Source organism: Dasypus novemcinctus, unplaced genomic scaffold, assembly GCF_030445035.2.
Source record: "Dasypus novemcinctus isolate mDasNov1 unplaced genomic scaffold, mDasNov1.1.hap2 scaffold_435, whole genome shotgun sequence".
In the NCBI taxonomy this organism is placed as follows: domain Eukaryota; kingdom Metazoa; phylum Chordata; class Mammalia; order Cingulata; family Dasypodidae; genus Dasypus; species Dasypus novemcinctus.
Window position 1 is genome coordinate 42,536 of NW_026688399.1, and position 23,373 is coordinate 65,908.

A 23,373-nucleotide genomic window follows, 5' to 3' on the forward strand; every position below is an offset into this window, starting at 1 on the left:
GCAGCCCCTCCCCTGGGCAGCCCCTCCACTCCTGGGCAGCCCCTTCCCCCGGGCCGCTCGTCCCCTGGCAGCCCCTCCACTCCTGGGCAGCCCCTTCCCCCGGGCCGCTCGTCCACCGGCAGCCCCTCCACTCCTGGGCAGCCCCTTCCCTCGGGCCGCTCAACCCCCGGTACCCCTCCCCTGGGTAGCTCTTCCATCCCCCGGCAGCCCCTTCCCCCGGGCAGCTCGTCCTTTCCTGGGCAGCCCCTCCCTGGGCAGCTCGTTGCCCAGCAGCCCCTCCCCCAGGCAGCAGCTGCCCTTGGCCCCCGCCTCCGGCCTCAGCCCGCGCCCCTCTCCCAGCACCGGCGCCCTCAGCGCCCTCGGGGAGACCAAAGCCAGCCAGCGCCAGGAGAGAGCTTTATTGCGGAGGGCGGGGCAGCGCAGGCAGGTCCTCCGGCACAGGCTCCGCCCGCTGCTCAGGCGCCGCTGCTCAGGTGCGCTCGCCCGCCAGCAGCCAGCCCGCCGGGTCTGTTCCTGATGCCACCCCATAGCCTCCTTCCCGCAGTGTCCGGGGACCACTACTCTGTGGGGGCTGCGGTGGGGGCTGCCGCAGGGGCCTGTGGCATCGTCTCAGGCGGGGGGCCGCTCTCTTCGCGGAGATGGCCCCGGTACAGCCGGCGGAGGCGGGACAGCTCTCTTTCTGGTGGCTGCTTCCAGCTGTACCAGGGGTACCAGGGCTCGCCTGAAGCCAGGCTGGGGGCCGGACGGGTGCTGCTCACAGCTCCGTGAGAGGTGCTGAAGTCAAGGTCCCGAGGCTCAACCTGGGGAATGTGGTACCTCAGGAAGCCTAGGTAGGGGAGTAAAAGAGGGGGGCAGGGGCAGGAGACACTGTTCAGCCCAAGGACAGTCCAGAACCCGACACGGAGGGATCGGCCAGAGCCATGGGTACGTGCTGCCCCTGCAGAGGCACCTGGCCAAGGGGCAGCTCAGCTGGGCAGCCCTAAACCCAGAGGCCGCATCCACCTGCGGAAGGGGCACCGTTTTCTTCTGTATGCAAAGGTGCCACCCAGCCCAGGGCCAGGAATGCAGACTCTCCTATGGTCTTAAAAATAAGAGGAAAGGGAAAGGAAAGGAGGGGAACAAGGGGGCAGGGTCACAACAAGGTGAGGGGCCAAGGAGAGGGGCCAAGGGGCAGCAGGCTGAGGAGAAGGGCTGCTTGGGAAGAACAGGCGGTGCCACACCCTCTGCCCACACTCACCGTGATCTCTGGCTTTCTGGATGGCCCGGGTCAAGTTCCTGTGCTGCTTCATGCAGACCCCTGTGGGGGAAGCAGGGTGGAGAGAACTCGGCACTCGTTCCGCGAGGCATGTTGAGTGCGAGTGCACACTGCCACTCCACAGTGACATACAGGACGTGGAAGACCTGGCCTCTGCCCAACGGGCCCTCCCTGTGTACCTCGGTTTCCCCGTCTTCCCCAGGGCAGCATCCTCTCTCTGAGATGTGGGGTGAAGGCTTAGGAGGTTCTAGCTACTAGAGAAGGGGCTGGGATTTGATGGCAAAGGCCCCAGGACCGGGGGCAGAACACAATTCAAAGGCCGTGTGCTCAGGGTTAAGTCCGACAATCCACAGGGAAAGATCCAAGAGAGAAGGGATTTCACATCTGGCAAAGGCAAGTTGGCAGAGTACCAAAAAGAGCCCCTTCAGCCCTTGAAAGTTCGATTCAAAGCTCTCCTTCAAACTCCCTGAGAAAGTGAACTCTGCTGATCATACTGCCACCTTCACTAACCGAGCAGGGGTGGGTTCAGATGATTCATTGCAAATTTCTCTTGCTTTATAGTGTATGGGCTGGCAAACTTTTCGTGGAAAGGGCCAGAGAGTAATTATTTTAGGCTTTGTGGGCCTACAGTTTCTGTCTCAGCCACTCAACTTTGCTATATCAGCCTGAAAACACTTGTAGGTAATATGGGAGCAAGTGGACACAGCTGTGTTCCCATAAAACTTTATTTACAAAAACAGGCAGTGGGTTGGGGATTTGGCCTGTGGGCTATGGTTAGGGAATGCATATATAATTCTTAATCAAGCCTACAATTCCAAACTTGGGACATCTAATTGAATTGTCAATGTTACATGCTAACTTATTTGGTAATCAACCTATTTATGAAGAAAGTCTTTTGTAAGATGGAAGCAGCATTATTTATATTTAAAAAAATAATCAAGATTTAACTTTTAAGAGCTACCTTTAGAGTTTGCTTACAGTGGCACTTGCCCGTGTGGCTCTTCTTTTGCCCACAAGCAGCTGTTTCAGTATTACTAAACTTAAAGAGTCTTCCCATTAACATTTCCAAAGGTTCAACCAGGTTTTATATGCTGTAAGCAGGAGCCACCAAACAAACACCTGCTGTCTGACTTATCCGAGAATGAGTGCCCCGAGGAAAAGCTCTTCTGGTGGTGAGAGGGACCATGAACTAACCTGTGTATGGAGCATGAAAGATGATGCCTGTGTGGGCACAAACAAACTGCTCCAAGAGCTTCACATTCTAGAGGGGAGAAGAGAGAAACATGAGGCAGGGAGGGAGAGCAGCACGAACTCACAGACCCACACACAAGGAGCGCCTTGGGCCCTACACCTTCCCAGGTGCCACCCTCCTCCAGGGCCCAGTGCTGGCCCCATCAGCTCACTGAGCCCCCTCTCAAAAACTCCACCCGTGCTTCCCCTTCCCTGGCTTTTCTACCATTTCACGTGCATGTCCTATTCTGTCACTGAGACTCACGTAAAATTCTGTTTTGCAGGGCGTAGGTTCTAAAATCAGCCCTTCAGCAAAAAATTCAGATAATCAAACTTGGAAATCCCTGGAATCACCCAGAAAATGCAGTATACATGACAACATGCATATATAAATGTCATATATAATACCACGTGCATATAATGCACGTATTAGCTAGGAACAATTTTGTAGTTGTAATTGCATGGAATGTCTCTCAGCCAACAAGTTGCTCACCGGAAGTGAGACCCCTGGGGAAGAGTGGAATGGCAGGCAGAATCACCTGCACTACTCAGTCTGTAAACATGTGTCTCTTGTTCTCTCCTCATAACCAGTCGTACACAATCGGAATGGAGACTTTCTGTGTGACTCCTCTATAACCTAGGTCCCTTCAAGCAGCCAGGCCTCCCCACCAGCTGGCTGAGACACGAATGTCTTCACCCTTCCTGATGGCCGATCACTGAGCTTCTGCTCCAGCGTTTCCACCACAAGCAGAGACAAGCACTTTCTTATTACCGTAATAAAGTGTTCTAGCTCTTTAAGGAGCAAGACGTCCTTCACACAATGTTGAAGACTTTTTGAAAAATCTGTCAAGTAGACTCCCTACCTGGCTTCATCCATCCACCCTCTAGCCCCAAGTCCCTTAACCCCTCCACTGAATACTGATGTGGCAATGAAAGAAAACCTGGGGAAAAAGCCAATCCAGTAATTGCTAATAAGCATGCTTGAAAAAAAACCTTTTGGGCATTTCTCTTACTGCTAAGATAGATAGTAAACCTCACAGGTAAGGCAGGAAGTTTTTTAGTACCATCCCCAGTAGAGGCAAAAGGCTGGAGAAAGAGATGTTCTAATAGTGCCCAAAACAGTACAAAATAGACTGCAGGGCACCTACAGCAATCTCTTCAGCATTGCAAAGAGGTTCTAAATCCTTATCCTAGACAAAAGATAACTAGATTCTCCTTACCCGAAAGTCGACATGCAGCTTGTGGTCCCGGCAGATGGGGCAGGGATTCCCAGCAACTTTATTCTTACGCTGTAGGGAGAAAAAACCGGCAGGTGAGAGGTCCAAAGCCCAGTCAGAGCAAGTGCTGTTGACACTGACACCACAGCCTCCACACCCCATCCATGTGCCACCCTAGAGACTCACGATACACATCTTCCGAGTCCGCTGTGGGGGTACACCACCTTTGTGGTTGCGACGGTAGTCAGCCCAGACAGGGCGAGAACCATAGCGGTTTTGGTATTCTGAAATGAAAGATGGCACAAGTTATTCCTGGGAGGGAGAGGTCTTTGTTCACTTACATGAAAACCCACCTAGCTCTCCCCTTTCCCATTTAAAGGTACCTTCTGACTCCAGATATTTCCAGGGCTCATCCTTATAGGGGGAAATGAGAGCTGGGGTCAAAGAATCTTTATCAGAGGTGACTTGGGTGCAAAGAGCCTGGAGTGGAATCTTTGAAGAGGAAAAAAAAAAAAAAAAAAAACGAATTTAAAAAGGGACTCTATTGTTTGCTCACCACAATTTGGGGAAGGGGGTGCATGCCCATTGTTTCAATGAGCTATAACAGTAATATATACGGAAATATTTATGATGAGGCTGAATTAACATAACCACCACTCTCCTTACCTCCAAATGAAAAAGGGGAGCTAATGCTACGGGGTAATTAGGGTAAGTGATGGAGAGACAATCTTATTTGAGAAGACAATCAAAAACTCTGACACATAGAAGGTATTAAATTATTTTGGGGGGAATGATTTGAGTCTCACAGAGGAAAAAGAAAGAAAAGGGGAAGATGTTTAGTCTCTTGGAAGTAATCTGAGTGGTGGGGAAGGGACGCATAGGACAGGTGCATCTTCAACGCAATCCCACTGAGTCACTGAGTTGCCTGGCCCTCTAAAAAGTCGAAGTTCAACATTCCATAGGGCAGAACAAATAGAGTCCTAACGCTAGAATTGAAGCTGCGAGGTCTGCTATTAGCGCTGTGATGACTCCTGCATCAACAGTAGAGTCCCTCTTCAGGGAGTGGCAAGTGGGCCAGCCTCCCCATCTTGCCCCGCTCCACCAAGATACCTGTGCTCCTCTGCCAAGAACCTCCCGGGTGGTGAGTAGGGGCGGGCGGGAAACGATAACCCTAAGAACCGAGTTAAAGCTCTCAAGCATCATCTGCTAAGAAGCCAAGTAAGTGACATCAACAGAGTTGGGAAACTGATCTCCCAGATTGTGAGAATGTGTACTGATTTTACTGGGAAACGGTACGGCTGGTAGAAGTCAGGGTCCCTCAACTCAAGATATTCCAGGCTATCCCAGGTTTAGACACCACCTGCATCGTCAACAGCTGGGTGCATGCCAAGGGCCAAGCTGACTACCCAGCTATTTAGCCGGGATAGAAACTTGGGAAGAGAATAATAACCCCGAACTCGGGTTCTTTACTCTCGGTTCGGGATTAGAAAAATGCGCGGGGTTTTGCGACTAGTGGTGATGGCAGAAACAACCTGTTGCCGAGACCGCCCGAAACACGAGCACATGGCTCCCTCCCCCTCCCGGACTCCCGGCAGCGGAGAGACGACCTAGAGGCAGCAAAATTAAGTCGGGATTGTACAAAATGTGTCCTGAGGTACCTGAACTCCGTAGGCACCTCTGAAGGGCGGAATGCTAGGCAGCCGCCTCAGCAGCGTATTCAATAAGGAGGCCGCCATATTGACCCACGGCCAACGCAGAAAAGGCCGGCTGGGCGACTGACTGCGCATGCCCCGGGAAACTGGCAGGGTGGGGCCGAGGCCGAGCCCGCAGCGCGGAGGGCGGGCACGCGCTTGCGTCAGGACGGAAGCGTGAAAGAGGGGAGGTGGGGAGAAGCCAATTTCATCTGCGTCACAATCGAATTCAGCCGCAAAATTACATCTAGTTTGAACTAGTCACTACGATTTCTAGGTCCCATGCGTTGAGTTCCTTTTGTTAACAATTTTGAGGGAGATTTTGGTCGGAATCCTCTAAGAGCGCATGCGCCGGGTCGGTTCCACCAACCCAGGGTGAGGAATGCTCGCGCGGGGCGGAAGCGCAGGCAGCACAGGAAAGGGCGGTGCGAGACTCTCAGGTCACGCGCACGCCGGGGGAGCAGGCCGGAGGCGGAAGAGGGCGGGCCGGCGGAGGGGCGGGGCGGAGGCGGAGGCGGGGCAGCCAATGAGCGGGCGAGGTGCCGTTCGTGCGGGCCAATGAGCTCGCGCCTCGCGCACAATGTCCCGCGCCCGGCGCGTTTGGGCGCGTTGGGCGGCGTCCTGCTATAAAAGACTCCGCCCGGGCGGGCGGCCGCCATTCTGGGGTTCGTTTAGAGGTAAGTGTGGTGGCCGTGGCGGCCGGCGGGGCGTGTTTTGCGGCGCGCGTCGGCCTGGGGCGTGAAATGGGGTCACTTGCAAAGAGCAGCTGCGCTGGCGGAGGGGCGCGGGGCCGACGGGGGCGTCTGGGGAGCAACCCGTTCTGATTACATCTTTCTCCTTGTGTTCCTTCCACCCCAGGTATGAGTTTTCTCGGAGAAAGACAGGCCGGCCTCGAGGAAAAGAGAAACAAGCCGCAGCAGCATCTAAGCCCTTGAAGGATCCTGAGGGGGGACAGGGAAAAAGCAGCCACCAGCCCACCCACTTGTGTCTTGCGCCCCCTCCCACCCATCTTTCCCCCCCCACCAGCCCACGCTGCTTGGGACTTGAAATCCGTGGCCGAAGGACCGTCACCACATAACTGCAAAAATAATCAACCACCTCCTTTCCCAAAACAACCCAATTCACTCATCCAGCGTTTAATTTTTTGAAACCACTCAGAAATTTTTTTACCGCAAGCCCCCCCCCTCCCTAAATGGAGTTGGGTGGGGGGAAATGAATACTGAGTTGGCCTTTGTTTTTTTTTTTAAAGAGACTTTTTGATCCACTGAGGCCCCCCAAGTAATTGAGTTTTGGGTTCTGGTTGGTTGGTTTTTTTCTTCTCCAAAATTTTAGCCCCCCTCCCCCTGAGCCCGAGGTGCTGACGTCGCAAAAAAATTGGATAGTAAGTGTCGAATTTTAAAAAACCAGCCTTGCAACAAGAAATCATCGTTTCCCGTTGTGAAACCAAAACTAATGAGAGGAAGAATGAGATCCTAGAACCATTAGCTGGAGAAGGACCGGTGCGGTCACTCGGTCTCCACTAAACGGGCCTTGGGGTCGAAACCGTCTCGATGGCGCCCCCCTGCCCCCGCCCCCCGCCCGGGCGGGGGGCGGCGGAGAGGATGGCGATGGTTAGCCCTCGGTAGCGAGCCAGGGCCCAGACTGCCGCAGCCGTAGCTTGCTCTCGAGGAGGAGCGGCCTCCGTCCTCCGTCCGCAGTCTCAGAAGGGTTCATGAGCTCACATACAAGAGACGGTGGATCTTGTGGCCCCTAGAGTCCCACTTCTTTGTGTGTGAGACAAGCAGGGGTGCCTTTCAGTTTGCCAGATTAATAAGCAATCTGTACATAAAGATTGCAGGGTAAGACGGGCAGAGAAGTAGCTGGCTATGACTATAAATGATTGTTAAATCCTCTCAAAATTTTAATGTAATTTGCTTGAGATAATATTTGTGTGTTTAAACCAGGTGGCAATCTAGGAATAAAGATTGCAAGACACTTAATTTAGGGCGAACTATAACTTAGCGCCAGTACATACAATAGTTGGGAAGTTAATGTCTTGTAATTGTTGTAGGTTGCATAGGTTATTTAAAAGCAAAAATAATTGACTAGCATTTTAACTTGATATATTTTGGAGGGGTATACGTTGGGAAATGTGGAATCTAGTAGGAGTATAACTTTAAAAGCCATTTAGTACAATTGAATGCTAGCTTTCTAAAAGATGTGTGTCGTTAAAAGGAATTTTTTTCTTCCTGCTTCAATATGGCGACTTTTCCTTGTCCTTTTGTTTCTTCCGAGCGGCGTTGCAGGTTGTGTCTTGACCCATTTTTCTCCTGTCCTCCCACTTCAATCCTATTTGTTGAGTGGGGTCCGGGTCCTCCCCCTTTCCCTTTATCGGGGTGGGGGCGGGGTGGTGGTCGGTGGTGGCAGGTTGAGCCTCAATTGTAAATCCAGGTCTTCCTGCAGAAAAGTGTTCTTTTTAATATTTTACTTGCTTTTATTTCCACGACGCTCTTAGCGCAGAAGCTAGGTCCTTTTTCAGCCGGAGGCCGTTTTTGGTTTTTGTCTGCAGCGAGCCGAGTGCGGCGCGCGGCCTCGCCGAGCCCAGCGCAAAATGGCGGCCGCCCTGTCGGCGAGCGGCGGGGGGAGCGGGGCGCGGCGGCTGCGCCCTCCCGCGGCGGCCCGCGCCGCCCGGCCGCGCTCTGCGCTCTGCGGCGGGCGAGGAAGCCGAGCGCTAGGTCTTGAGGGCGCCCGTCCCCGGGGGCCGCTCGCCTTTCAGACAGCCATCAGAGCGCGGTGCCTTCCGTTTCCCCTTCGCTCCCCACTGCTTGGCGGTCCCCCCTGCTCAGCTGCCAGGGCCCAGCGCGGCCGTGGGGTCCGGGCAGGGCAGGCTGCAGCCTGAGCAGCGCGCTGGAGCCTCCTGCCTCGGTGGGGGGCGCGGGGAGGGGGTGCTTGGGGACTTCTGGTGGCCCCTGTGCCCGCCTCCAACTCTTGCTTGGGGATAAACTGTTGAGTGCTGTGTCACGTTCTCCAGTTGCTTAGCTCCAGTACATTGGGACTAGGATGAGAAGTGAATCTTTAGGAAAAGAGGCGGCAGTTGTAAACTCAAGGCGGGGGGAATCAAGCTACGGTTTCTGGTAAGCAAAACCTTTCTGGTACTAATTACATTTCACAACCTTCATTTCTTTTTTCCAAAGAGCCACCTTTTTTTTTTTTCTTTTTTTAAAATTTCTTTTTCTCTCCCTTCTAAAAAGTTCCTTAAACAAAGATGGAAAAAATAATGTTCTCCATTTTCAACTCGTGCAGTGCTGTAGTAGTTGGTGCATGTTTGAAAGCCATGCCCTATCTGAGGGTGGTAGTGGGTGTCCTGTCCCTTTCTTCCTGAAACATTTTTCAAAATCACAGATCTTTTTTGGAATCTCCATGTACTACTTCTGTTTTTTTAAGTCCTGCTTTGAAGGTGGACTGTCTAGGCAGAATTGGAAGGCCATTTTGTACAGTTGTCCTAGGGTGACTCCAGTGAGACATCAGGCCTGATTTCTACTGGACATGGACTCCCAAATTATTAAACTTCTGTGTTGAGTGGGAGGGGCTGTCCACATGTCTACTGACCACAAGTTTTTTCTCTTAAGCAGTTTGCCATGTGCCTCTGCAGCATACCTTCCTTGGGAGCTGAACATTCTGCCCACAGGGGTTCCTGATCTCTAGCAAGCAGGGGATTAATAACGAAGCTCTTCCTTCACATGGGAGATGGGAAACAAGGACTACTAGGGAACATACTCGCCCAGAGAACCTCAGAACCTGCTCCCTGGAGTTTGTGGCCCGACTTCTGTCTTGGGATCCTTTCCTATGGGAAGGCGGATGATTTCTGCATCCTTAGTGGAAGGCATACAAGTGGGGAGGTTGGGTACCAGGTTTTTAGAATGACTTAGGAGGTGTAGGGACTTCCCTCTGAGAAGAGAGGTGCAGCCTTGTCAATCACCTGAGGCCTAATTGAACCCACTATTAAGGCGTAGTAGGCAATGCCTAAAACACTGAGAATGGTAGGGGTTAGGTACAAGCAGTGTTCATTTCCAGAAGTGCTGGGGATCTCTTAGTTAAAGTAAACTGGGGTTCCTCTTCTCCTTTTTTTCTCTCTGGCTTAAGTAAGAGTTTTTGTCCCATACCAATTCAGTCATTTTTCATTGGTAATGGGTGTGGAATAACTTGAGCCAGGCTAGTGATTTTTTTACTGTTTAATTGAATAACCTGAAGTAAAAATCATTTTGGAAGCAGGAGACCGGTTGACTTCTCCCAGTTGGTGGCCGTCTCTGCTGCAGCATCTGCTGTAAGGAATGCTCAGCTTAAGATGAGGTGCAGATAGGCTGGGGCTTGCGTTTCCCCCTCCCCTCTATACGGTCTGCCTCTCAGGAAATGAGCAGCTCATTAAAACATTCATGCCCTGCGTTATTTCTGGTTGCAGAAAGCAACCTCCGCCTGCCCGCCCTTCCAGGCTCCCGGTCTGGAGTAGGTAATGTTAGAACGCTTAGCACCGCCTGCCTTGCAGGTCATCTCGTTTGGCCTTTGGCCGGAGGCCTGTGCCAGGAATGTCCAGCTCGTCATTCCTTTCCCCTTGAGTACCTCAGAGCGTCTTTCTTTCACAGTGAAGTGATTCATAGTAAGGAAACTGAGTTGTAAGGCACAATTTTAAATGGTGAAAACTAACCTGCTTGGAGGAAAGCCATCATGAGAAAAACCCTCATGATTGGTTTTGATATTTTATTATATGATCGGTTCTCATGAGACAAAAGTTTAGTTCAGTTAATTTTATTTCAACAATATAAATACTTGGGAAACTAAGAGTGGAAAGTTAATCTTTAGCATTTCTCCTTTATCCACTAGTTTCCCTTGACTCTTAGTCTTACTCTTGCTTGGTCGTGTGGATGGGAGTTTAGAAGTTGCCCCTGGTTCCCTTTCCCAGCAGAGGAAGCAGAATGGAGTTGAGCTTGGTACTCTGGTCCCTCTTCCTCCCGAGGATGGTGATTCTCTCATGCCACCCTCTTAGCGAAGGAGCGTGTGATAGCTGGGTGTGCAAAGGACATTGCCCAGGGCTGAGGACACGGTTATGGTCAACTCGGTTTGAGCAGGGTCAGCTGGGTTTAGGGGGTACTGGTTTGGAATGATAGTTTAGTCACGCTTTTTGTCCAATTGCATCTATTTTGGTTTGAGACCTAATGGTAGATGTGTATATGGTATACATAAACTGAAAAATTTATTACTTTGGACCCTTTCATTTCTTTTCAGTCTCTAGTAGATGGGAAATATGTTCTATGTATCACTTTGGAGTGTCTCAGCTACAGTGAAGAATTCTTTTTTAGCCCTCTGTCTGCTCCCTAGGTCTAAGAATTGCCATACTTCAGTGGACTTGGCCCACAGCTGGGCTTGTTCTCCTGGAGCTTCCAGGGCCGCAGAGGGCACGGTTAGCTTGGAGGCGCCCACCTCTTAGCATTTCCTTCCCTTCTGTTCAGCCCCACAGGTTAGGATCCTGCTAACACCTCTCCATCGTAGGCGTCTCCGTCTTGCTCCTCCGGTGTTAGGACCTGTGCGTTTAGAAATGGATTGATCCTTCTTTCGGGAGGGCTAAAAAGGAGATTGGTATACTTGTTTTTCTTTTTTGATTTGAGAATTAATTTGCATTCTCTTCTAAGAAACTTGTTCCCTTTTCTGTACAATATATAGTCCTCTTTGTAAAACCCTGGTTCTTTTGTTCCCACCATTTGCTGGGATTATGTCAGATGTAGGATATTTTTTTTGTCTTCTTGCCTTCTTCCCACCCACTGTTAGCCTAAATGCAGATTTTACTGAGGAGACTTTCTTTTTCAGTTCTCAGAAACCACCGTTTAGAAGCAGTGTCAACAAAAGTCCCAGTCAGAACTGTGTTGATCCTAAATTACCTCCCTGGAGTTTAGGTCCTGCTTCACACTTCTGTGTCCTCCATCACAGCTTCTAATGAACTTCTTTTCCTGCCCGGCCTAAAGGAGTGACTTAAAAGTTCCTGGCATTTCTCACACCTTTGACTTCATTCCTTCCATCCTTGTTGGTGCCATGGTTTCTAGTGCCAGGCCCTCCTTGGGGATCTTGGAAGGTGGTGTGATTTTTGGGGGGGAAGGGATCATATTCTCACGTTGGCTTTTGAAACCACAAAGCAAGCTTTGCCCTTAACTTTGAAACAGTAAACACTGAGGCAGTGCTTCTTGCGAGTGACGTTCTGGTCACGACTGAGGACCTGCGTGATTGTGTTGCCTCCATTTCTCTCCATTTCTGAGGGCCACCCTCAACCCCCAGGGGAGGCGTTTTGCTTTCGAGGCTTTTTCTCTTAACTGCCTACCCGCTTCTCTTGTTTGCCTGTTGGTACAGGCAGAACACATACTGGTACTTGTGCTGATTATGACTCTTAACAGGTTAAGACAAAAGAAATCTCATATTTAGCCTAGTTGCCCAAGACTGGAACAGTTCTTATCAAACTACAGATTTTTACAAGGCACATTTATCAGTCCCTAAGGAGACAGGACCTGACAAGCACAGTGCCTTGGAGAGTTGGACGTCTTGTTAGGAGCACCTGCCTCTTGGCTATTTGTCTGTCTGAGAAGTAAGTGGAGGGAGAGACAGGTGTGCTGTCCCAATCCTCCTGGCGTCTGCACGCAGGCGTGTACTTCCACGCTCTGCTGGCCAGGATGTTTTCTTCGTAGTGGCCGTGGTCAGTGTTTGTTTACTTAGCTAGAAGACAGTGTAGCTGGAAAAGACTGAGTATCTTTTGTTAAGCAGAGAAATGGGACTTCTCAAAGGGTATACTGGGACTGTCCTGGCCACCCATTTATTTTGTGGGATTTTCTGTTTTCTTTTTTCCTCTCATCTTAGAAACCACGATCATGGGTTCGGGTCCCATAGACCCCAAAGAGCTTCTCAAGGGTCTGGATAGCTTCCTTAACCGAGATGGTGAAGTCAAGAGTGTGGATGGGATTTCTAAGATCTTCAGGTGAGTTGGCCTTTCTTTGGACTCGTGGGTAGAAGACACTGTATATTGTAATATGGCTACTGTTAAGGCCGACAAAATTGAGTCTTGTGTGGAGGGAAAGGAGAGAGTCCATGGAATTGGATTTAAATCTCATAGTCCTTGATCCTGGCTTTGTAGAAGCTGCCAGATACGAGAGTATCCGCAGTGGCAAGGGGGTTATGCTTTGGAATGGGAGCGAGGAGCCAGGGGGCAGGATGCCTGGTTTTGCTTTGGGCCATGTTCCGGAGCCTCAGGATTTTCCTTCAGGCATCCTGAGGCCCTGGCCACATAAGCCCCCTCATCTTCTGAGAAAGCCTACCACACACGCTTTGTGGAGCAGCGGCTCGGTGCTGCCAGGAGCCAGCCCCCCCGGGTGGTGGGGCGCAGCCCTCGCCCCAGGCAGTGCATGGCTGCTGCCTGCTGAACCGAGGCCAGCTGGTTCCCAGCACCGGCAGTGCTGTCGAGGCTAGGGTGCTTCACCTGGAAGCAGGGCGAGCCGTGTCCCATGTGGGAGGGAAGCAGCGACGCCCCCTCCCCAGAGACCTCAGTGTGTCCTAGTTTTCTGTGCTGCCCGGGAGGGTGTCCATGTTAGTCTGACTCCTCCCGCCCGCCTGGAGGCCGGTGTTGACCCTCCCACTCGAGTGGAGCTCAGGCGGTCGGGGACCTTCTGGCGCTCCCGCAGACGAGGCTTTCTGCTGAAAGAGGCTGGCTCTGGTTGTTGTGTTTCTAACCTTAACTCATTTCCTACAGTCTGATGAAGGAAGCACGAAAGATGGTGAGTCGATGCACTTACTTGAACATTCTCCTGCAAACCCGTTCACCAGAAATACTGGTCAAGTAAGTAGGAATCTCGGGTGGCTGGGATGGGGAGATGTTGTTAGGGGCGCGGGGTTCCTGGGTCGTTGATGGGGAACTGGGAGCAACCCAGGAGTGAAAGTACAGATTCTCCTTCTTTCTGCCGCAGGTTTATTGACGTTGGTGGCTATAGGCTTCTTAACAACTGGCTGACATATTCAAAGACAACCAACAACATTCCCCTTTTGCAGCAGATTCTGATGACCCTGCAGCACCTGCCACTCACTGTGGACCATCTCAAGCAGGTACCTTTGTTCCCTAAAATCTTGGTTCTTTTTCTGTTTTGCCTAACAGATGAGAAACTCACACTGACTGATGTGGGCTTTGTGAGGCAGAATGGTAGGAAAAACAGTTTAGATTTATCGCCACTTACTGTGTGGTCTGGGGCATGTAGATATCAGGCCTCACTCTTCTCACCTAATAAAATGGGAATCGTGGTGCATGCCTAACGGGGTTGCTCTGAGGGTTAAGTGGACCATGTCCACATGTGTTTTGTGACAGGTGAAGTACCATAGAAGCAGCAGTTGCTCTGCAGGGGCTAGTAAGGCTGGAGTGGGGGGCGGTGAGTTCTGAGTGGGCTCGTGTTCCTCCTGACATTTACCTTCCTGCTGCTCTGTCTCTCACAGAACAACACAGCCAAACTGGTGAAGCAGCTGAGCAAGTCCAGCGAGGATGAAGGTAGCGTGCCAGCCCTGCCTGTGTCGTGGGCTTGCCCCATTACTGCACTTAATTTCCTGTGTTCTCTCCCCGCTGGATCACCCTTTCATTCCTTTGCTCTTTCTCCCTTGCTTTACTTTTCTCTTTTTTTAAAAAAATTAAGTTCCTTTAACCTGTCCCCCTTTTCCCTTCTTAATTCCAAATAGGATTTATCCAGTCTTTTACTTTTGAATTTAAGATACGGTATCATACTTTAATTGGAAGCTGATACTTAAAATCACTTAAAATGGAAAAGACATGGACTTAAAATTCGTTGGGGAAAAGGTAGCATCCTAGAGTCATCATTCTCGTTTTTCTAAAGTGTAGCATGTTCTGGGACCATCAGTGTCTGCTCTCCTCACAGTAGGTACGGTAGGTAGTTCTGCCAGTAAACCTGTTCTGTAGGGCACAGACAAAGTCCCGGCTCTCTGAGTGTGTCACAACTCTGAGCACAGCCCTTGTCTTAAGTGCGGGGGTTTTCGAGCTCCTGGCGTGGCTGTCCAGTTGTGGCTCTGAGGCAGAGCCGGCTCCAGGCATCACAGCCTTTCCTTAATGCCTACCCCGCACACATGCCAGGAGCACAGGACATTGTTTATTCCACCAGGTGAGCAATATTATATCAGAACTGATACACGATAAAAAGACAGGATTGTGCTTGAATAAAGGGAATTGCCTAGGTCCATGTGGGAAGGGCTTTGGCCCGATTGACATGGAGGGAACAACTCACAATATTGTTTAAGTGAAAAAAGCTGTTGCTGGCTTCCCTTTTACTTTTTTTCCCCCTAAGTACCAGGAATTGAACGTGAGACCTCATGTGGGAAGCTGGTGCTCAATCACTGAGCCACATTGGCTTCCCTGAGTTGGTTTTTCCATTTGTTTTGCTTGTTTTTCTTTTTGTTTTTTCTAGGAGGCATCGGGAACCAAATCCGGAACCTCCCATGTGGAAGCAGGTGCTAAACTGCTTGAGCCACATCCACTCTCACCTTTCTTTTAAGTATATTAATTCAGTTCTGTTTTTAGGTCCTTTCTAGTCACTGAGCGTTTTCACTTTTGGTGAACTCAGAACCTTTTTTTTTTTTTTTTTAAATCAATTTTATTGAATTGGATTCATAAACCATATAATCCATCCAAAGTGAATAGTCAGTGGCATTTGTAGTTACCTCTACCTTAGTAGTTACCTCTCAATCTCTGTCCTTTCCTTGGCATATATAACTGCTGATCTATTTCTTTCCATTTCTTTTTTATTTTTATTTTTTTAACAAACCAGTTTAATTGATACGTATTAATGTTTCAAGGTCAGGCAGTGAAAGTCCTCTCACATTGCTCTTTTTTTAGGATGCTTTTTACTATTGGGGTGCACTTTCCCTTGCAAATAAATTTGGTAATTGCCTTTTCTATTTAAGGTAGGTTTTTGGAATTTTGATAGGTATTGCCTTGAATCTGTAAATCAGTTTGGGGAGGACTGACATCTTAACGATATTTATTCTTCCAGTCCATGAACATGGAATGTCTTTCTATTTGTTTAGGTCTTTATTGGTTTCTTTTAGCATTGTTTTGTAGTTTTCTGCATATAGGTCCTCTACTTCTTTGATTAAATTGTTTTCTACGTATTTGAGTCTTTTTGTTGCTCTTGTAAATGGAATTTTTCCTCTGATTTTCTCCTCAGATTGTTCAGTACTAGTGTACAGAAATATTACTGATTTTTGCATGTTGATCTTGTGTTGTCCACTTTGCTAATCTTGTTTCTTAGCTCAAGTAGCTTTGTTGTAGATATTCAGGATTTTCTAAATATAAGATCATGTCATCTGTGAATACTGACTATTGTACCTCTTCTCCTGTTTGGATGCCTTTTACTTTTTGTTTTCTTATCTAATTGCTCTAGCTTGAACTTCTGCCATGATACTGAATAACAGTGGTGACAGTGGGCATCCTTGTCTTGTTCCTGATCTTAGAGGGAAGGATTTCACCCTTTCCCCATTGAGTATGATGTTGGCTGTGGGGTTTTCAACTATGACCTTTATCATGTTGAAGATGTTTCCTTCTATTTCCGTTTTTCTAGGTGTACTTAGGATTTTGTCAAATGCTTTTTCTGTACTAACTGATGTGATCATGTTTTTTCCCTTTTTTTTTTAAGTGCTGTATTAGGTTAATTGATTTTCTTGTGTTGAACCATGCTTGCATACCAGAAATAAATTCCACTTGGTCATGGTGTATAATTATTTTGATATACCATTGGGTTCTATTTGCAAATATTTCGTTGAGAACTTTTTTTAAGATCTGTTTTATTTAATCCCTACCCCCTACCCCCCACCCCACTTCCATTGTTTGTGCTCGCTGTCTGCTCTCTCTGTCCATTTGCTGTGTGCTCTCAGTGTCTGCTCATTTTCTTTTTAAGAGGCACTGGGAACCAAACCCTTGCCCTCTCCTGTGGAAGAGGAGCCACCTGAGCTCCCTGCTTTGTTGTTCTCTCAGTCTTTCCTCCTCTTTTCTCTTCTGTTGCATCATCTTGTTGCATCAACTCACTGTGCCTGCCTGCCACACCAACTTGCCTTCTCCAGAGGCACCTGGAACCGAACCCAGGACCTCCCATGTGGTAGGCGGAAGCACAACCACTTGAGCCACATCCACGTCCCTTGTTGAGAGTTTTTGCATTTATTTTCATTAGAGAGATTGATCTGGGGTAGTGTGTGTAGCTCAGTGTTTGAGTGCCTGCTTGCTATGTACGAGGTTCTGGGTTCAAACCCTGGTTCCTCCTAAAAATAATAAGTAAATAAAATAAAGAAATTGATCTGTAACTTTCTTTTTATATAGTATTTTTGTTTGGGTTTGGTATTAATGTGATACTGGCTTCAGAAAATGTGTTGGGTAATTTTCTCTCTTTAATTTTTTGAAAGAGTTTAAACAGGATTGCTATTAATTCCTCTCAAAATGCTTGGAAGAATTCACCTGTGAAGCCATTTGGTCCTAGACTTTTCTTGTTGGGAGATTTTTTCTTTTTTGAAGATTTATTTTCTCTCTCCCCACCCGCTTGCTGTTTGCACTTGCTGTTTGCCCTTGCTGTGTCTATGCATCTTCTTTGTTTCTTTGGGAGGCACTGGGGGACCAGATGATGTGGGAGGGAGGCAGCTAATTGCTTGAGTCACCTCATTTCCCTGCATTGTGTCTCGTTCTGTTTTCCCTCTTGTGTCTCTTGTTATCTTGTCACGACAGCTTGCCACGTCTGCTTGTCCTATTTAGGAGGCACCAGGAACTTCTGCTCCCTGCTTTGTTGTATTTCTCACCATGTTTTCCTTCTTGTATTTCTTGTTATGTCACCTTGTCAGCGTGCTGCTCCTTCTGCTGGGCTGCGTGCTGTCTTCTCTAGGAGACACTGGGATCCGAGCCAGGGACTTCCCGATCGCTAGGAGGGAGCCCCGTCACTTGAGCCATGTCCGCTTTCCTGTTGGGAGAGTTTTGATGACGGAGTCGATCTTTTTAAATGTGATTTTTTTGCTGAATTCTTGTATTTCTTGTAGAGTTAAAGTAGGCTGTGCATCTGTAGGAATTTGTCCATTTTGTCTACGTTGTCTAGTTTGTTGGCATACAGTTTCTCATACTGTCCTCTTATGATCCTTTTTTGTTTCTGTGGTGGTGAGAACACCCCTTTCATTTCTGATTTTATTTATTTGCATTCTGTTTTAGTCTAGCTAAGGGTCTGTTAATTTTACTGATTTTCTCAAAGCTTGTGGTTTTGTTGATTTTCTTTTTTTGTTTTCAATTTCATTTCTGTTCTAGTCTTTATAATTTCTTTCCTTCTGCTTGCTTTGGGATTGGTTTGCTATTCTTGTTCTAGTTGCTCTAGGTGTTCAGTTAGGGCTTTGATTTTAGATCTTCTCTTTCAGTGGAGGAGTTAGGGCTATAAATTTCCCTCTCAGGACTCCTTTTGCTGTGTCCCATACGTTTTGATGAGTTGTGTTCTCATTTTCCTTCATCTCAATGTATTCACTAATTTCTCTTATTTCTGCTTTGACCCACTGATTGTTCAGGAGTGTGTTGTTTAGCCTGTACACATTTGCAAAATTTCCGCTTTCCTATCTATCATTTCCAGTTTCATTCCACTATGATCTAAGGAGGTGCTTGTGTAATTTCACTCTTTTCATATTTATTGAGAGTTGCATCATGCCCTAACATGCCGTCAGTCTTTCCTGAAGAAAATCCATGGGCACTTGAGAGGAATGTAGAACCCGCGGAGTTTGGATGCAGCGTTCTGTATGTCTGTTAGGTCTAGCTTGTTTATCATATTGTTCATGTTCTTTGTTTCCTTGTTGATCTTCTAGTTGTTCTATCTAACAATATGAGTGGGGTGTTGAAGTCTCCAGAGATTATTGTAGAGATGTCTTTTTCTCCCTTCATTTTTGTCAGAGATTGTCTCGTGATTTTGGGACACCCTGGTTAGGTGCATAAAGATGTATGATTTCTTTTCTTGTCTTCTGCATCAGTTATTCTTTTTTCTGTTGAGTCTGCTTTTGTATGCCTCTAATGTGTTTTTTATCCTACCTATCTTGTCTTTTTTTAAAGTTAATAGATCACACAAAACATTACATTGAAAAACATAAAGAGGCTCCCCATATACCCCACTGCCCATCCCCCCAACCCCCGTGAATTTTAATTGTATTTCTTTGAGGATACATAGACCACAAAAAATGTTACATTCAAAAAATACAGGAGGTTTCCATATACCCACACACTCCTTCACCCCACCCCTCCCGAATCAACAACTTCTTTCATCATTGTGGCACATTCATTGCATTCAGTGAGTACATTTTGGAGCACTGCTGCACCACATGGTTAATAGTTTGCTCTGTAATTTACACTGTTCCGAGTCCATTCAGTGGGTTATGGCAGGATATATAATGTCCAGCATCTGTCCCTGCAATATCACTTAGGATAGCTCCAAGTCCCGAAAATGCCCCCATATCACACCTCTTGTTCTCTCTCCCTGCCTTCACTACCATGGCCACTTTGTCCACTTCAATGCTACAATTTCTTCCTTTACTAGTCACGATAGTTGCATAGTAGAATATTCGTCGGTCCACTCTAATCCATATTTTATTCCTCCATCCCGTGGACCCTGGGATGTCCACTCTACCTCTGTATTGAGAGGGGGCTTGGATCTCACATGATTGATGGATGTGATTCTCCTGCTTGCAGTTGTAGACATCCTTGGTTCCCTGGTGTGGTGTTTGACCATCCTCACCTCCCTCTGTTACCTGACTGGGTAAGTCCAGTGAACAGGAGAGTAGGTGTTGTAACTGCTGAGGCTCAGGCCCAGCTGGCACATGGACAGTCCAGAGATTCAAGTCTCCTGAGCATTCACCAACCCCAGCACCAACCACAGGATCAGTAAAAGTGACAGAAGAAGCATGTGTGGAGAGGTCACATCTGAGTCCAGCTCCATCTCTCTCAGATCTTGTCTTTCATTCCGATGAGCTCTGTTCTTTTTCTGTTGAGGTTTTCAGATTCTTCTTTGTGTTTGCTCAGTGTCATCTTTTTTTTTTTTGTTATTTTTTTAAATCATTGTCTTCTTGATGTCCTTTATCTCTCTAGCCGTATTGTCTTCCAAGTCAACTTGAGTTTAGAAATTTGTATGAATTGCGTTGACTAGCTGTCTCAAGTCCTATGTCTCGTCTGGGGCTTTGATAAATCGTTTTTCTCTGGGCTGTGTCTTCATTTTCTTAGCATGGCTCCTAAGTTTTTGCTGGTGTCTGGGCCTCAGATTAGGATGGTGAGTTTATTCAGATGCTCGGCTTCTGTCTCATAAGGTTTTAGAGGTGGGAGACTGTATGCTACTGCTGTTCTTTGATTCTTGGTTCAACCAGTTTTTGGTCTTTAGGATTGTCCCCTGTTTGTTGCTCAGACCTGGGCCCTGGACCCAGTAAGGGGTTGCAGACCCACTTCCTGGGGCCTTGGGGAGGGAGGCTGCTCTCCGTGTGTGCGGCGCCACTCCTGGGCAGGTTGTGCTTTTTGCGTGCAGGGCAGCTCTCCTTATGGGGCTCACTCCTTGCACATGGGGCTCCCCTACACGGGGAACGCCCCTGCGTGGCAGAGCACTCCTTGTGTATGCAGCACCGCGCATGGGCCAGCTCACCACACGGGCCAGGAAGCCCTGGGTTTGAACCCTGGACCCTCCATATGGTAGGGGGACGCTCTGTCAGTTGAGCCACATCCGCTTCCCTCCTGTATTCTTAATTTCCGCACTTCCTTGGTCCGCCAGCAGATGGCGCCCTTCGCCAGCCCTCAGGTCAGGGCCTGGTGGAGGGTGTCCTGCCCCGTGGACAGGGTCAGTGAGACGGAGGCTCCTGCCGGCCGGCCGAGAGCCGCGGATTGCAGTTTCATGCTTTCTCAGAGGCCCTTCTTCGCTGGCAGCACCCCCTTTTCCCGGGTAGGAAATATTTCCACTCCCCTCCGGGTCCTCAACAGTAGGTCCCTGTTAGAGGAGGAGGAGATTGGGAGGTGGGGTCTCATTAGCGGCCAGTGGCGCGGCCCCCCGGCCCCGACAGGCTGCTGGGCACAGCAGGCCAGATCTGTGGGTCAGAACCGGAGCAGCCCTCTGTCTGCACCCGCCGACCAGAGGCCAGAGAGTGCACGCTGCGTGCTTGCGGGTGGGCCAGCGGCGCCAGCCTCCTCACTCTTGGCCTCAGCGCTGGGTCTGCGCCTTTCCCCTCTCCTGGCCCTGCCCAGCATCTCCTGGGGTCCTGCACCCCAGAACAGTTTTCCCGGCCATTTCTGCCTGTCTTGGAGCTCTTTTTCTTGGAGGTGTGAGTCCTGCCTCTCTGTGTGCCGTCTTCCTGACGTCGCAGACTCCTTGTGGAGTGACGCACAGCATGTGACGCAGGCTCCTAAGGAAGATTGCCTGGCTTGCTTTTCCACTATTAGGATGTGTTGTCACCCTTTTACAACTGCCTTGTTACTTCTTTCAGTGTGGGTTTAATTATTCTATAATTCCTTCAGATATTGAAGTTTTTACATTCTTTGCTGACTGTAAGTTAAGTCTTGCCCGATTGTAGTAGCACTTCAGAAAGTTTTAGGCCGTTCCTTGGGATGCATTGTGGTTCTGGGTGCTGTAGGTAGAGAAATCGCAAATTGTGTGACTACTTTGAAAAGCTATATTTTCATGTTCTATGACAATATCATTATTAAAGTTAAAACTGTTTCCACAACCCTAAATTGGTCTGTTTTTAAGCTCTGTTTTCATTCTTGCCACAATTAGTTGATTTTTTTTAAAAGCTGTCATCACTAGCTGCATTCTAGGAACAGAGGTTGCCTAGAAAGTCACTTTCAATTTTGACCTAAATCTGCCTTCTTTGAAACTTGCATTAAGTTTGCTTTTAGGACAATACAGATAATACTGTTTCTTTTCAGAGTTAAAGCCCTTCAGATACTAGAACCATCAAGGCTGCTCCTGCTGCCTTTATGCAGATTTTTGGTTTCTGTCCTTTTAGCAAATGTTTAGAGAAAGCACCAGTGCTGGGTTTGGCCTGGACACTGCCACCTGGTTTCAGTCTCTGTGCCTTGATTTCCACTGTGAAGTGGGGTTGATAGTCTTCAGCACTCGTTGACCATTACGTGAGAGGATCTGTAGAGCAGCTAGCGTAGTTCTTACCACGTCCTCTGTCAAGACCCCAGCATCAGGACACTGTTTGAGTCGAAAGTTACTGAATAGAGGACAGATCTGTGGTTCGTTGATCCATTTTTCAGTTTGGTTTTCAAACCTATGTTAAGTACTAAAGTCTCTGGGTGACTTTTTCCACTTCAGAAATTTTCCCGGTGTATTTTCAAACGTCCCTATTTTCTGTTACTGTGAAAGATTAACGTTTTAAGTTATTTTGGCATTTCCTCTTCTCTCCCCTGCAGAGCTCCGGAAATTGGCGTCAGTCCTTGTCAGCGACTGGATGGCTGTCATCCGCTCCCAGAGCAGCGCACAGCCTGCCGGTGAGTGCGCCGTCCCTTAGGCCCAGGTGTAGCCTGCGAGAGCCCCGCCTGCTGGCGACCTCACGGTTCCATTCCTTACGCCCAGGTGTAGCCTGCGCGAGCCCCCGGCTTGCTTCACCTCTGGCTGACAGGCATTCTCTTGTCTCAGTAAAATCCTTTTCTGCTTTGTTCTTCTGCAACAGAGAAAGATAAAAAGAAGCGCAAAGAGGAGGGGAAGAGCCGCACCCCTCCCCCTGAGCGGCCCCTGGCTGAGGTGAAGGCCGACACCCGGGCCGAGGAGGCCCCCGAGAAGAAGAAGGAGAAGCCCAAGTCCCTCCGCACCACGGCCCCCAGCCATGCCAAGTTCCGGTCCACCGGTGAGAGCCCTGGCACGCCACGCCCGGGGCGGGGCCGAGCCTGCGGCGGGAGGACGCACAGACCGCTGCGGGTCACTGCGGGTCAGGGTGGGGACAGTGACCATGCCGCGCCTTCCCCAGGGCTCGAGCTGGAGACCCCGTCACTCGTGCCTGTGAAGAAGAGCGCCAGTGCCGTGGTGGTCTCCGACAAGTACAACCTCAAGCCCATCCCCCTGAAGCGCCAGAGGTGGGGCCGCGCCCCGGGTGGGGGGGCGGGGCGGGAGGGGAGGGGGCGCTGGGTGCTGACGCTCCCCCTCTGACAGCGCGGGCAGCGGCTCCGGGGGATGCTGCACCCCTGCAGAGAAGAAGTACAAGCCGCTCAACACCACCCCCCAACGCCACCAAGGAGATCAAAGTGAAGATCATCCCGCCGCAGCGTGAGTGTCCGGAGGGGCCGCGGCGGGGCTCGGGAGGGCCCCATCCGAGGGGTTCCCGTGTGCTCCTCCCTTTTGGGCTCCTGGAGTCCTCTGACCTCTCCCGCCTTGCCTCTATCTCCCCCTACTAAGGCCCCTTAGGGGTCCCTAGAGCTGAGGTGGGAGGCCTGCCCTCACCCTTCAGGCACTAGCCAGGCCCTCGCCCGGAGCAGGGTGAGCCGCCGGCACCACTGCTGAGCCCTGGCTCACGTCCAAGGCCGTGCGCCAGCAGGGGGGAGATGCCAGCAGGGGGGAGATGCGCGGGCCCTGCCGCGCGTCCTGGCTGCCGCGCGGCCTCCAGTCGTGGGCCCGGTTCCGGCCTGCCCTTGGCTGGAGGACGGCCGGGCCGGAGGTCTGACGCGCCTTTGCTCCCTCCGCAGCCATGGAGGGCCTGGGCTTCCTGGATGCGCTCAACTCGGCCCCCGTGCCAGGCATCAAGATCAAGAAGAAGAAGAAGGTGCTGTCGCCCACGGCCGCCAAGGTGCAGGCGCCGGGACGGGGCTCCAGGGCGGCGCGGCGGCGTGGCGGGCGGCGCGGCGGCCGGGCTGGGGCAGGGCGCGGGGCCTGCTGGAGGCAGCGTCCTCCACGGAGCCGCTGCCCAGCTCGCCCCGCACCTGGGCTGATGCCCTCCTGGCAGCTCA

The 23,373-nt window shown here is 49.9% G+C and overlaps 2 protein-coding genes across 2 annotated transcripts; one reads left to right on the forward strand and one right to left on the reverse strand.

Moving 5' to 3' along the window:
* Positions 1-383: 383 nt before the first annotated feature.
* On the reverse strand, positions 384-5,505 carry MRPS18B (mitochondrial ribosomal protein S18B). Its single transcript, XM_012521982.4, has 7 exons — positions 5,361-5,505; positions 4,086-4,194; positions 3,889-3,986; positions 3,706-3,774; positions 2,450-2,516; positions 1,238-1,297; positions 384-826 (listed from the first exon to the last, which is right to left on the reverse strand). Exons 1-7 carry the CDS (start codon positions 5,487-5,489, stop codon positions 558-560), a joined length of 801 nt encoding a protein of 266 aa, XP_012377436.2. The 5' UTR covers positions 5,490-5,505; the 3' UTR covers positions 384-557.
* Positions 5,506-5,988: 483 nt separating this feature from the next.
* Positions 5,989-23,365, forward strand: PPP1R10 (protein phosphatase 1 regulatory subunit 10; the record flags this gene model as incomplete). The annotated part of the gene is given in 12 exon segments (XM_058292876.1): positions 5,989-6,070; positions 6,252-6,774; positions 12,267-12,384; positions 13,153-13,239; positions 13,367-13,502; positions 13,884-13,935; positions 21,847-21,924; positions 22,107-22,280; positions 22,401-22,506; positions 22,583-22,649; positions 22,651-22,696; positions 23,113-23,365. Coding segments are annotated over 10 exon segments (1,106 nt in total), but the record flags the coding sequence as incomplete, so codon positions are not given.
* Between the last annotated feature and the right edge of the window lie 8 nt (positions 23,366-23,373).

Bases quoted from the DNA above. Each gene is read 5' to 3' on its own strand.
- MRPS18B (XM_012521982.4), bottom strand. From the start codon at position 5,489: ATGCGCAGTCAGTCGCCCAGCCGGCCTTTTCTGCGTTGGCCGTGGGTC. The intron at 4,195-5,360 runs GTACCTCAGGAC...TCCTCTTCAAAG, and splicing joins GAGGTGCCTACGGAGTTCAG to ATTCCACTCCAGGCTCTTTG. The intron at 3,987-4,085 runs GTACCTTTAAAT...CTTTCATTTCAG, and splicing joins GAAATATCTGGAGTCAGAAG to AATACCAAAACCGCTATGGT.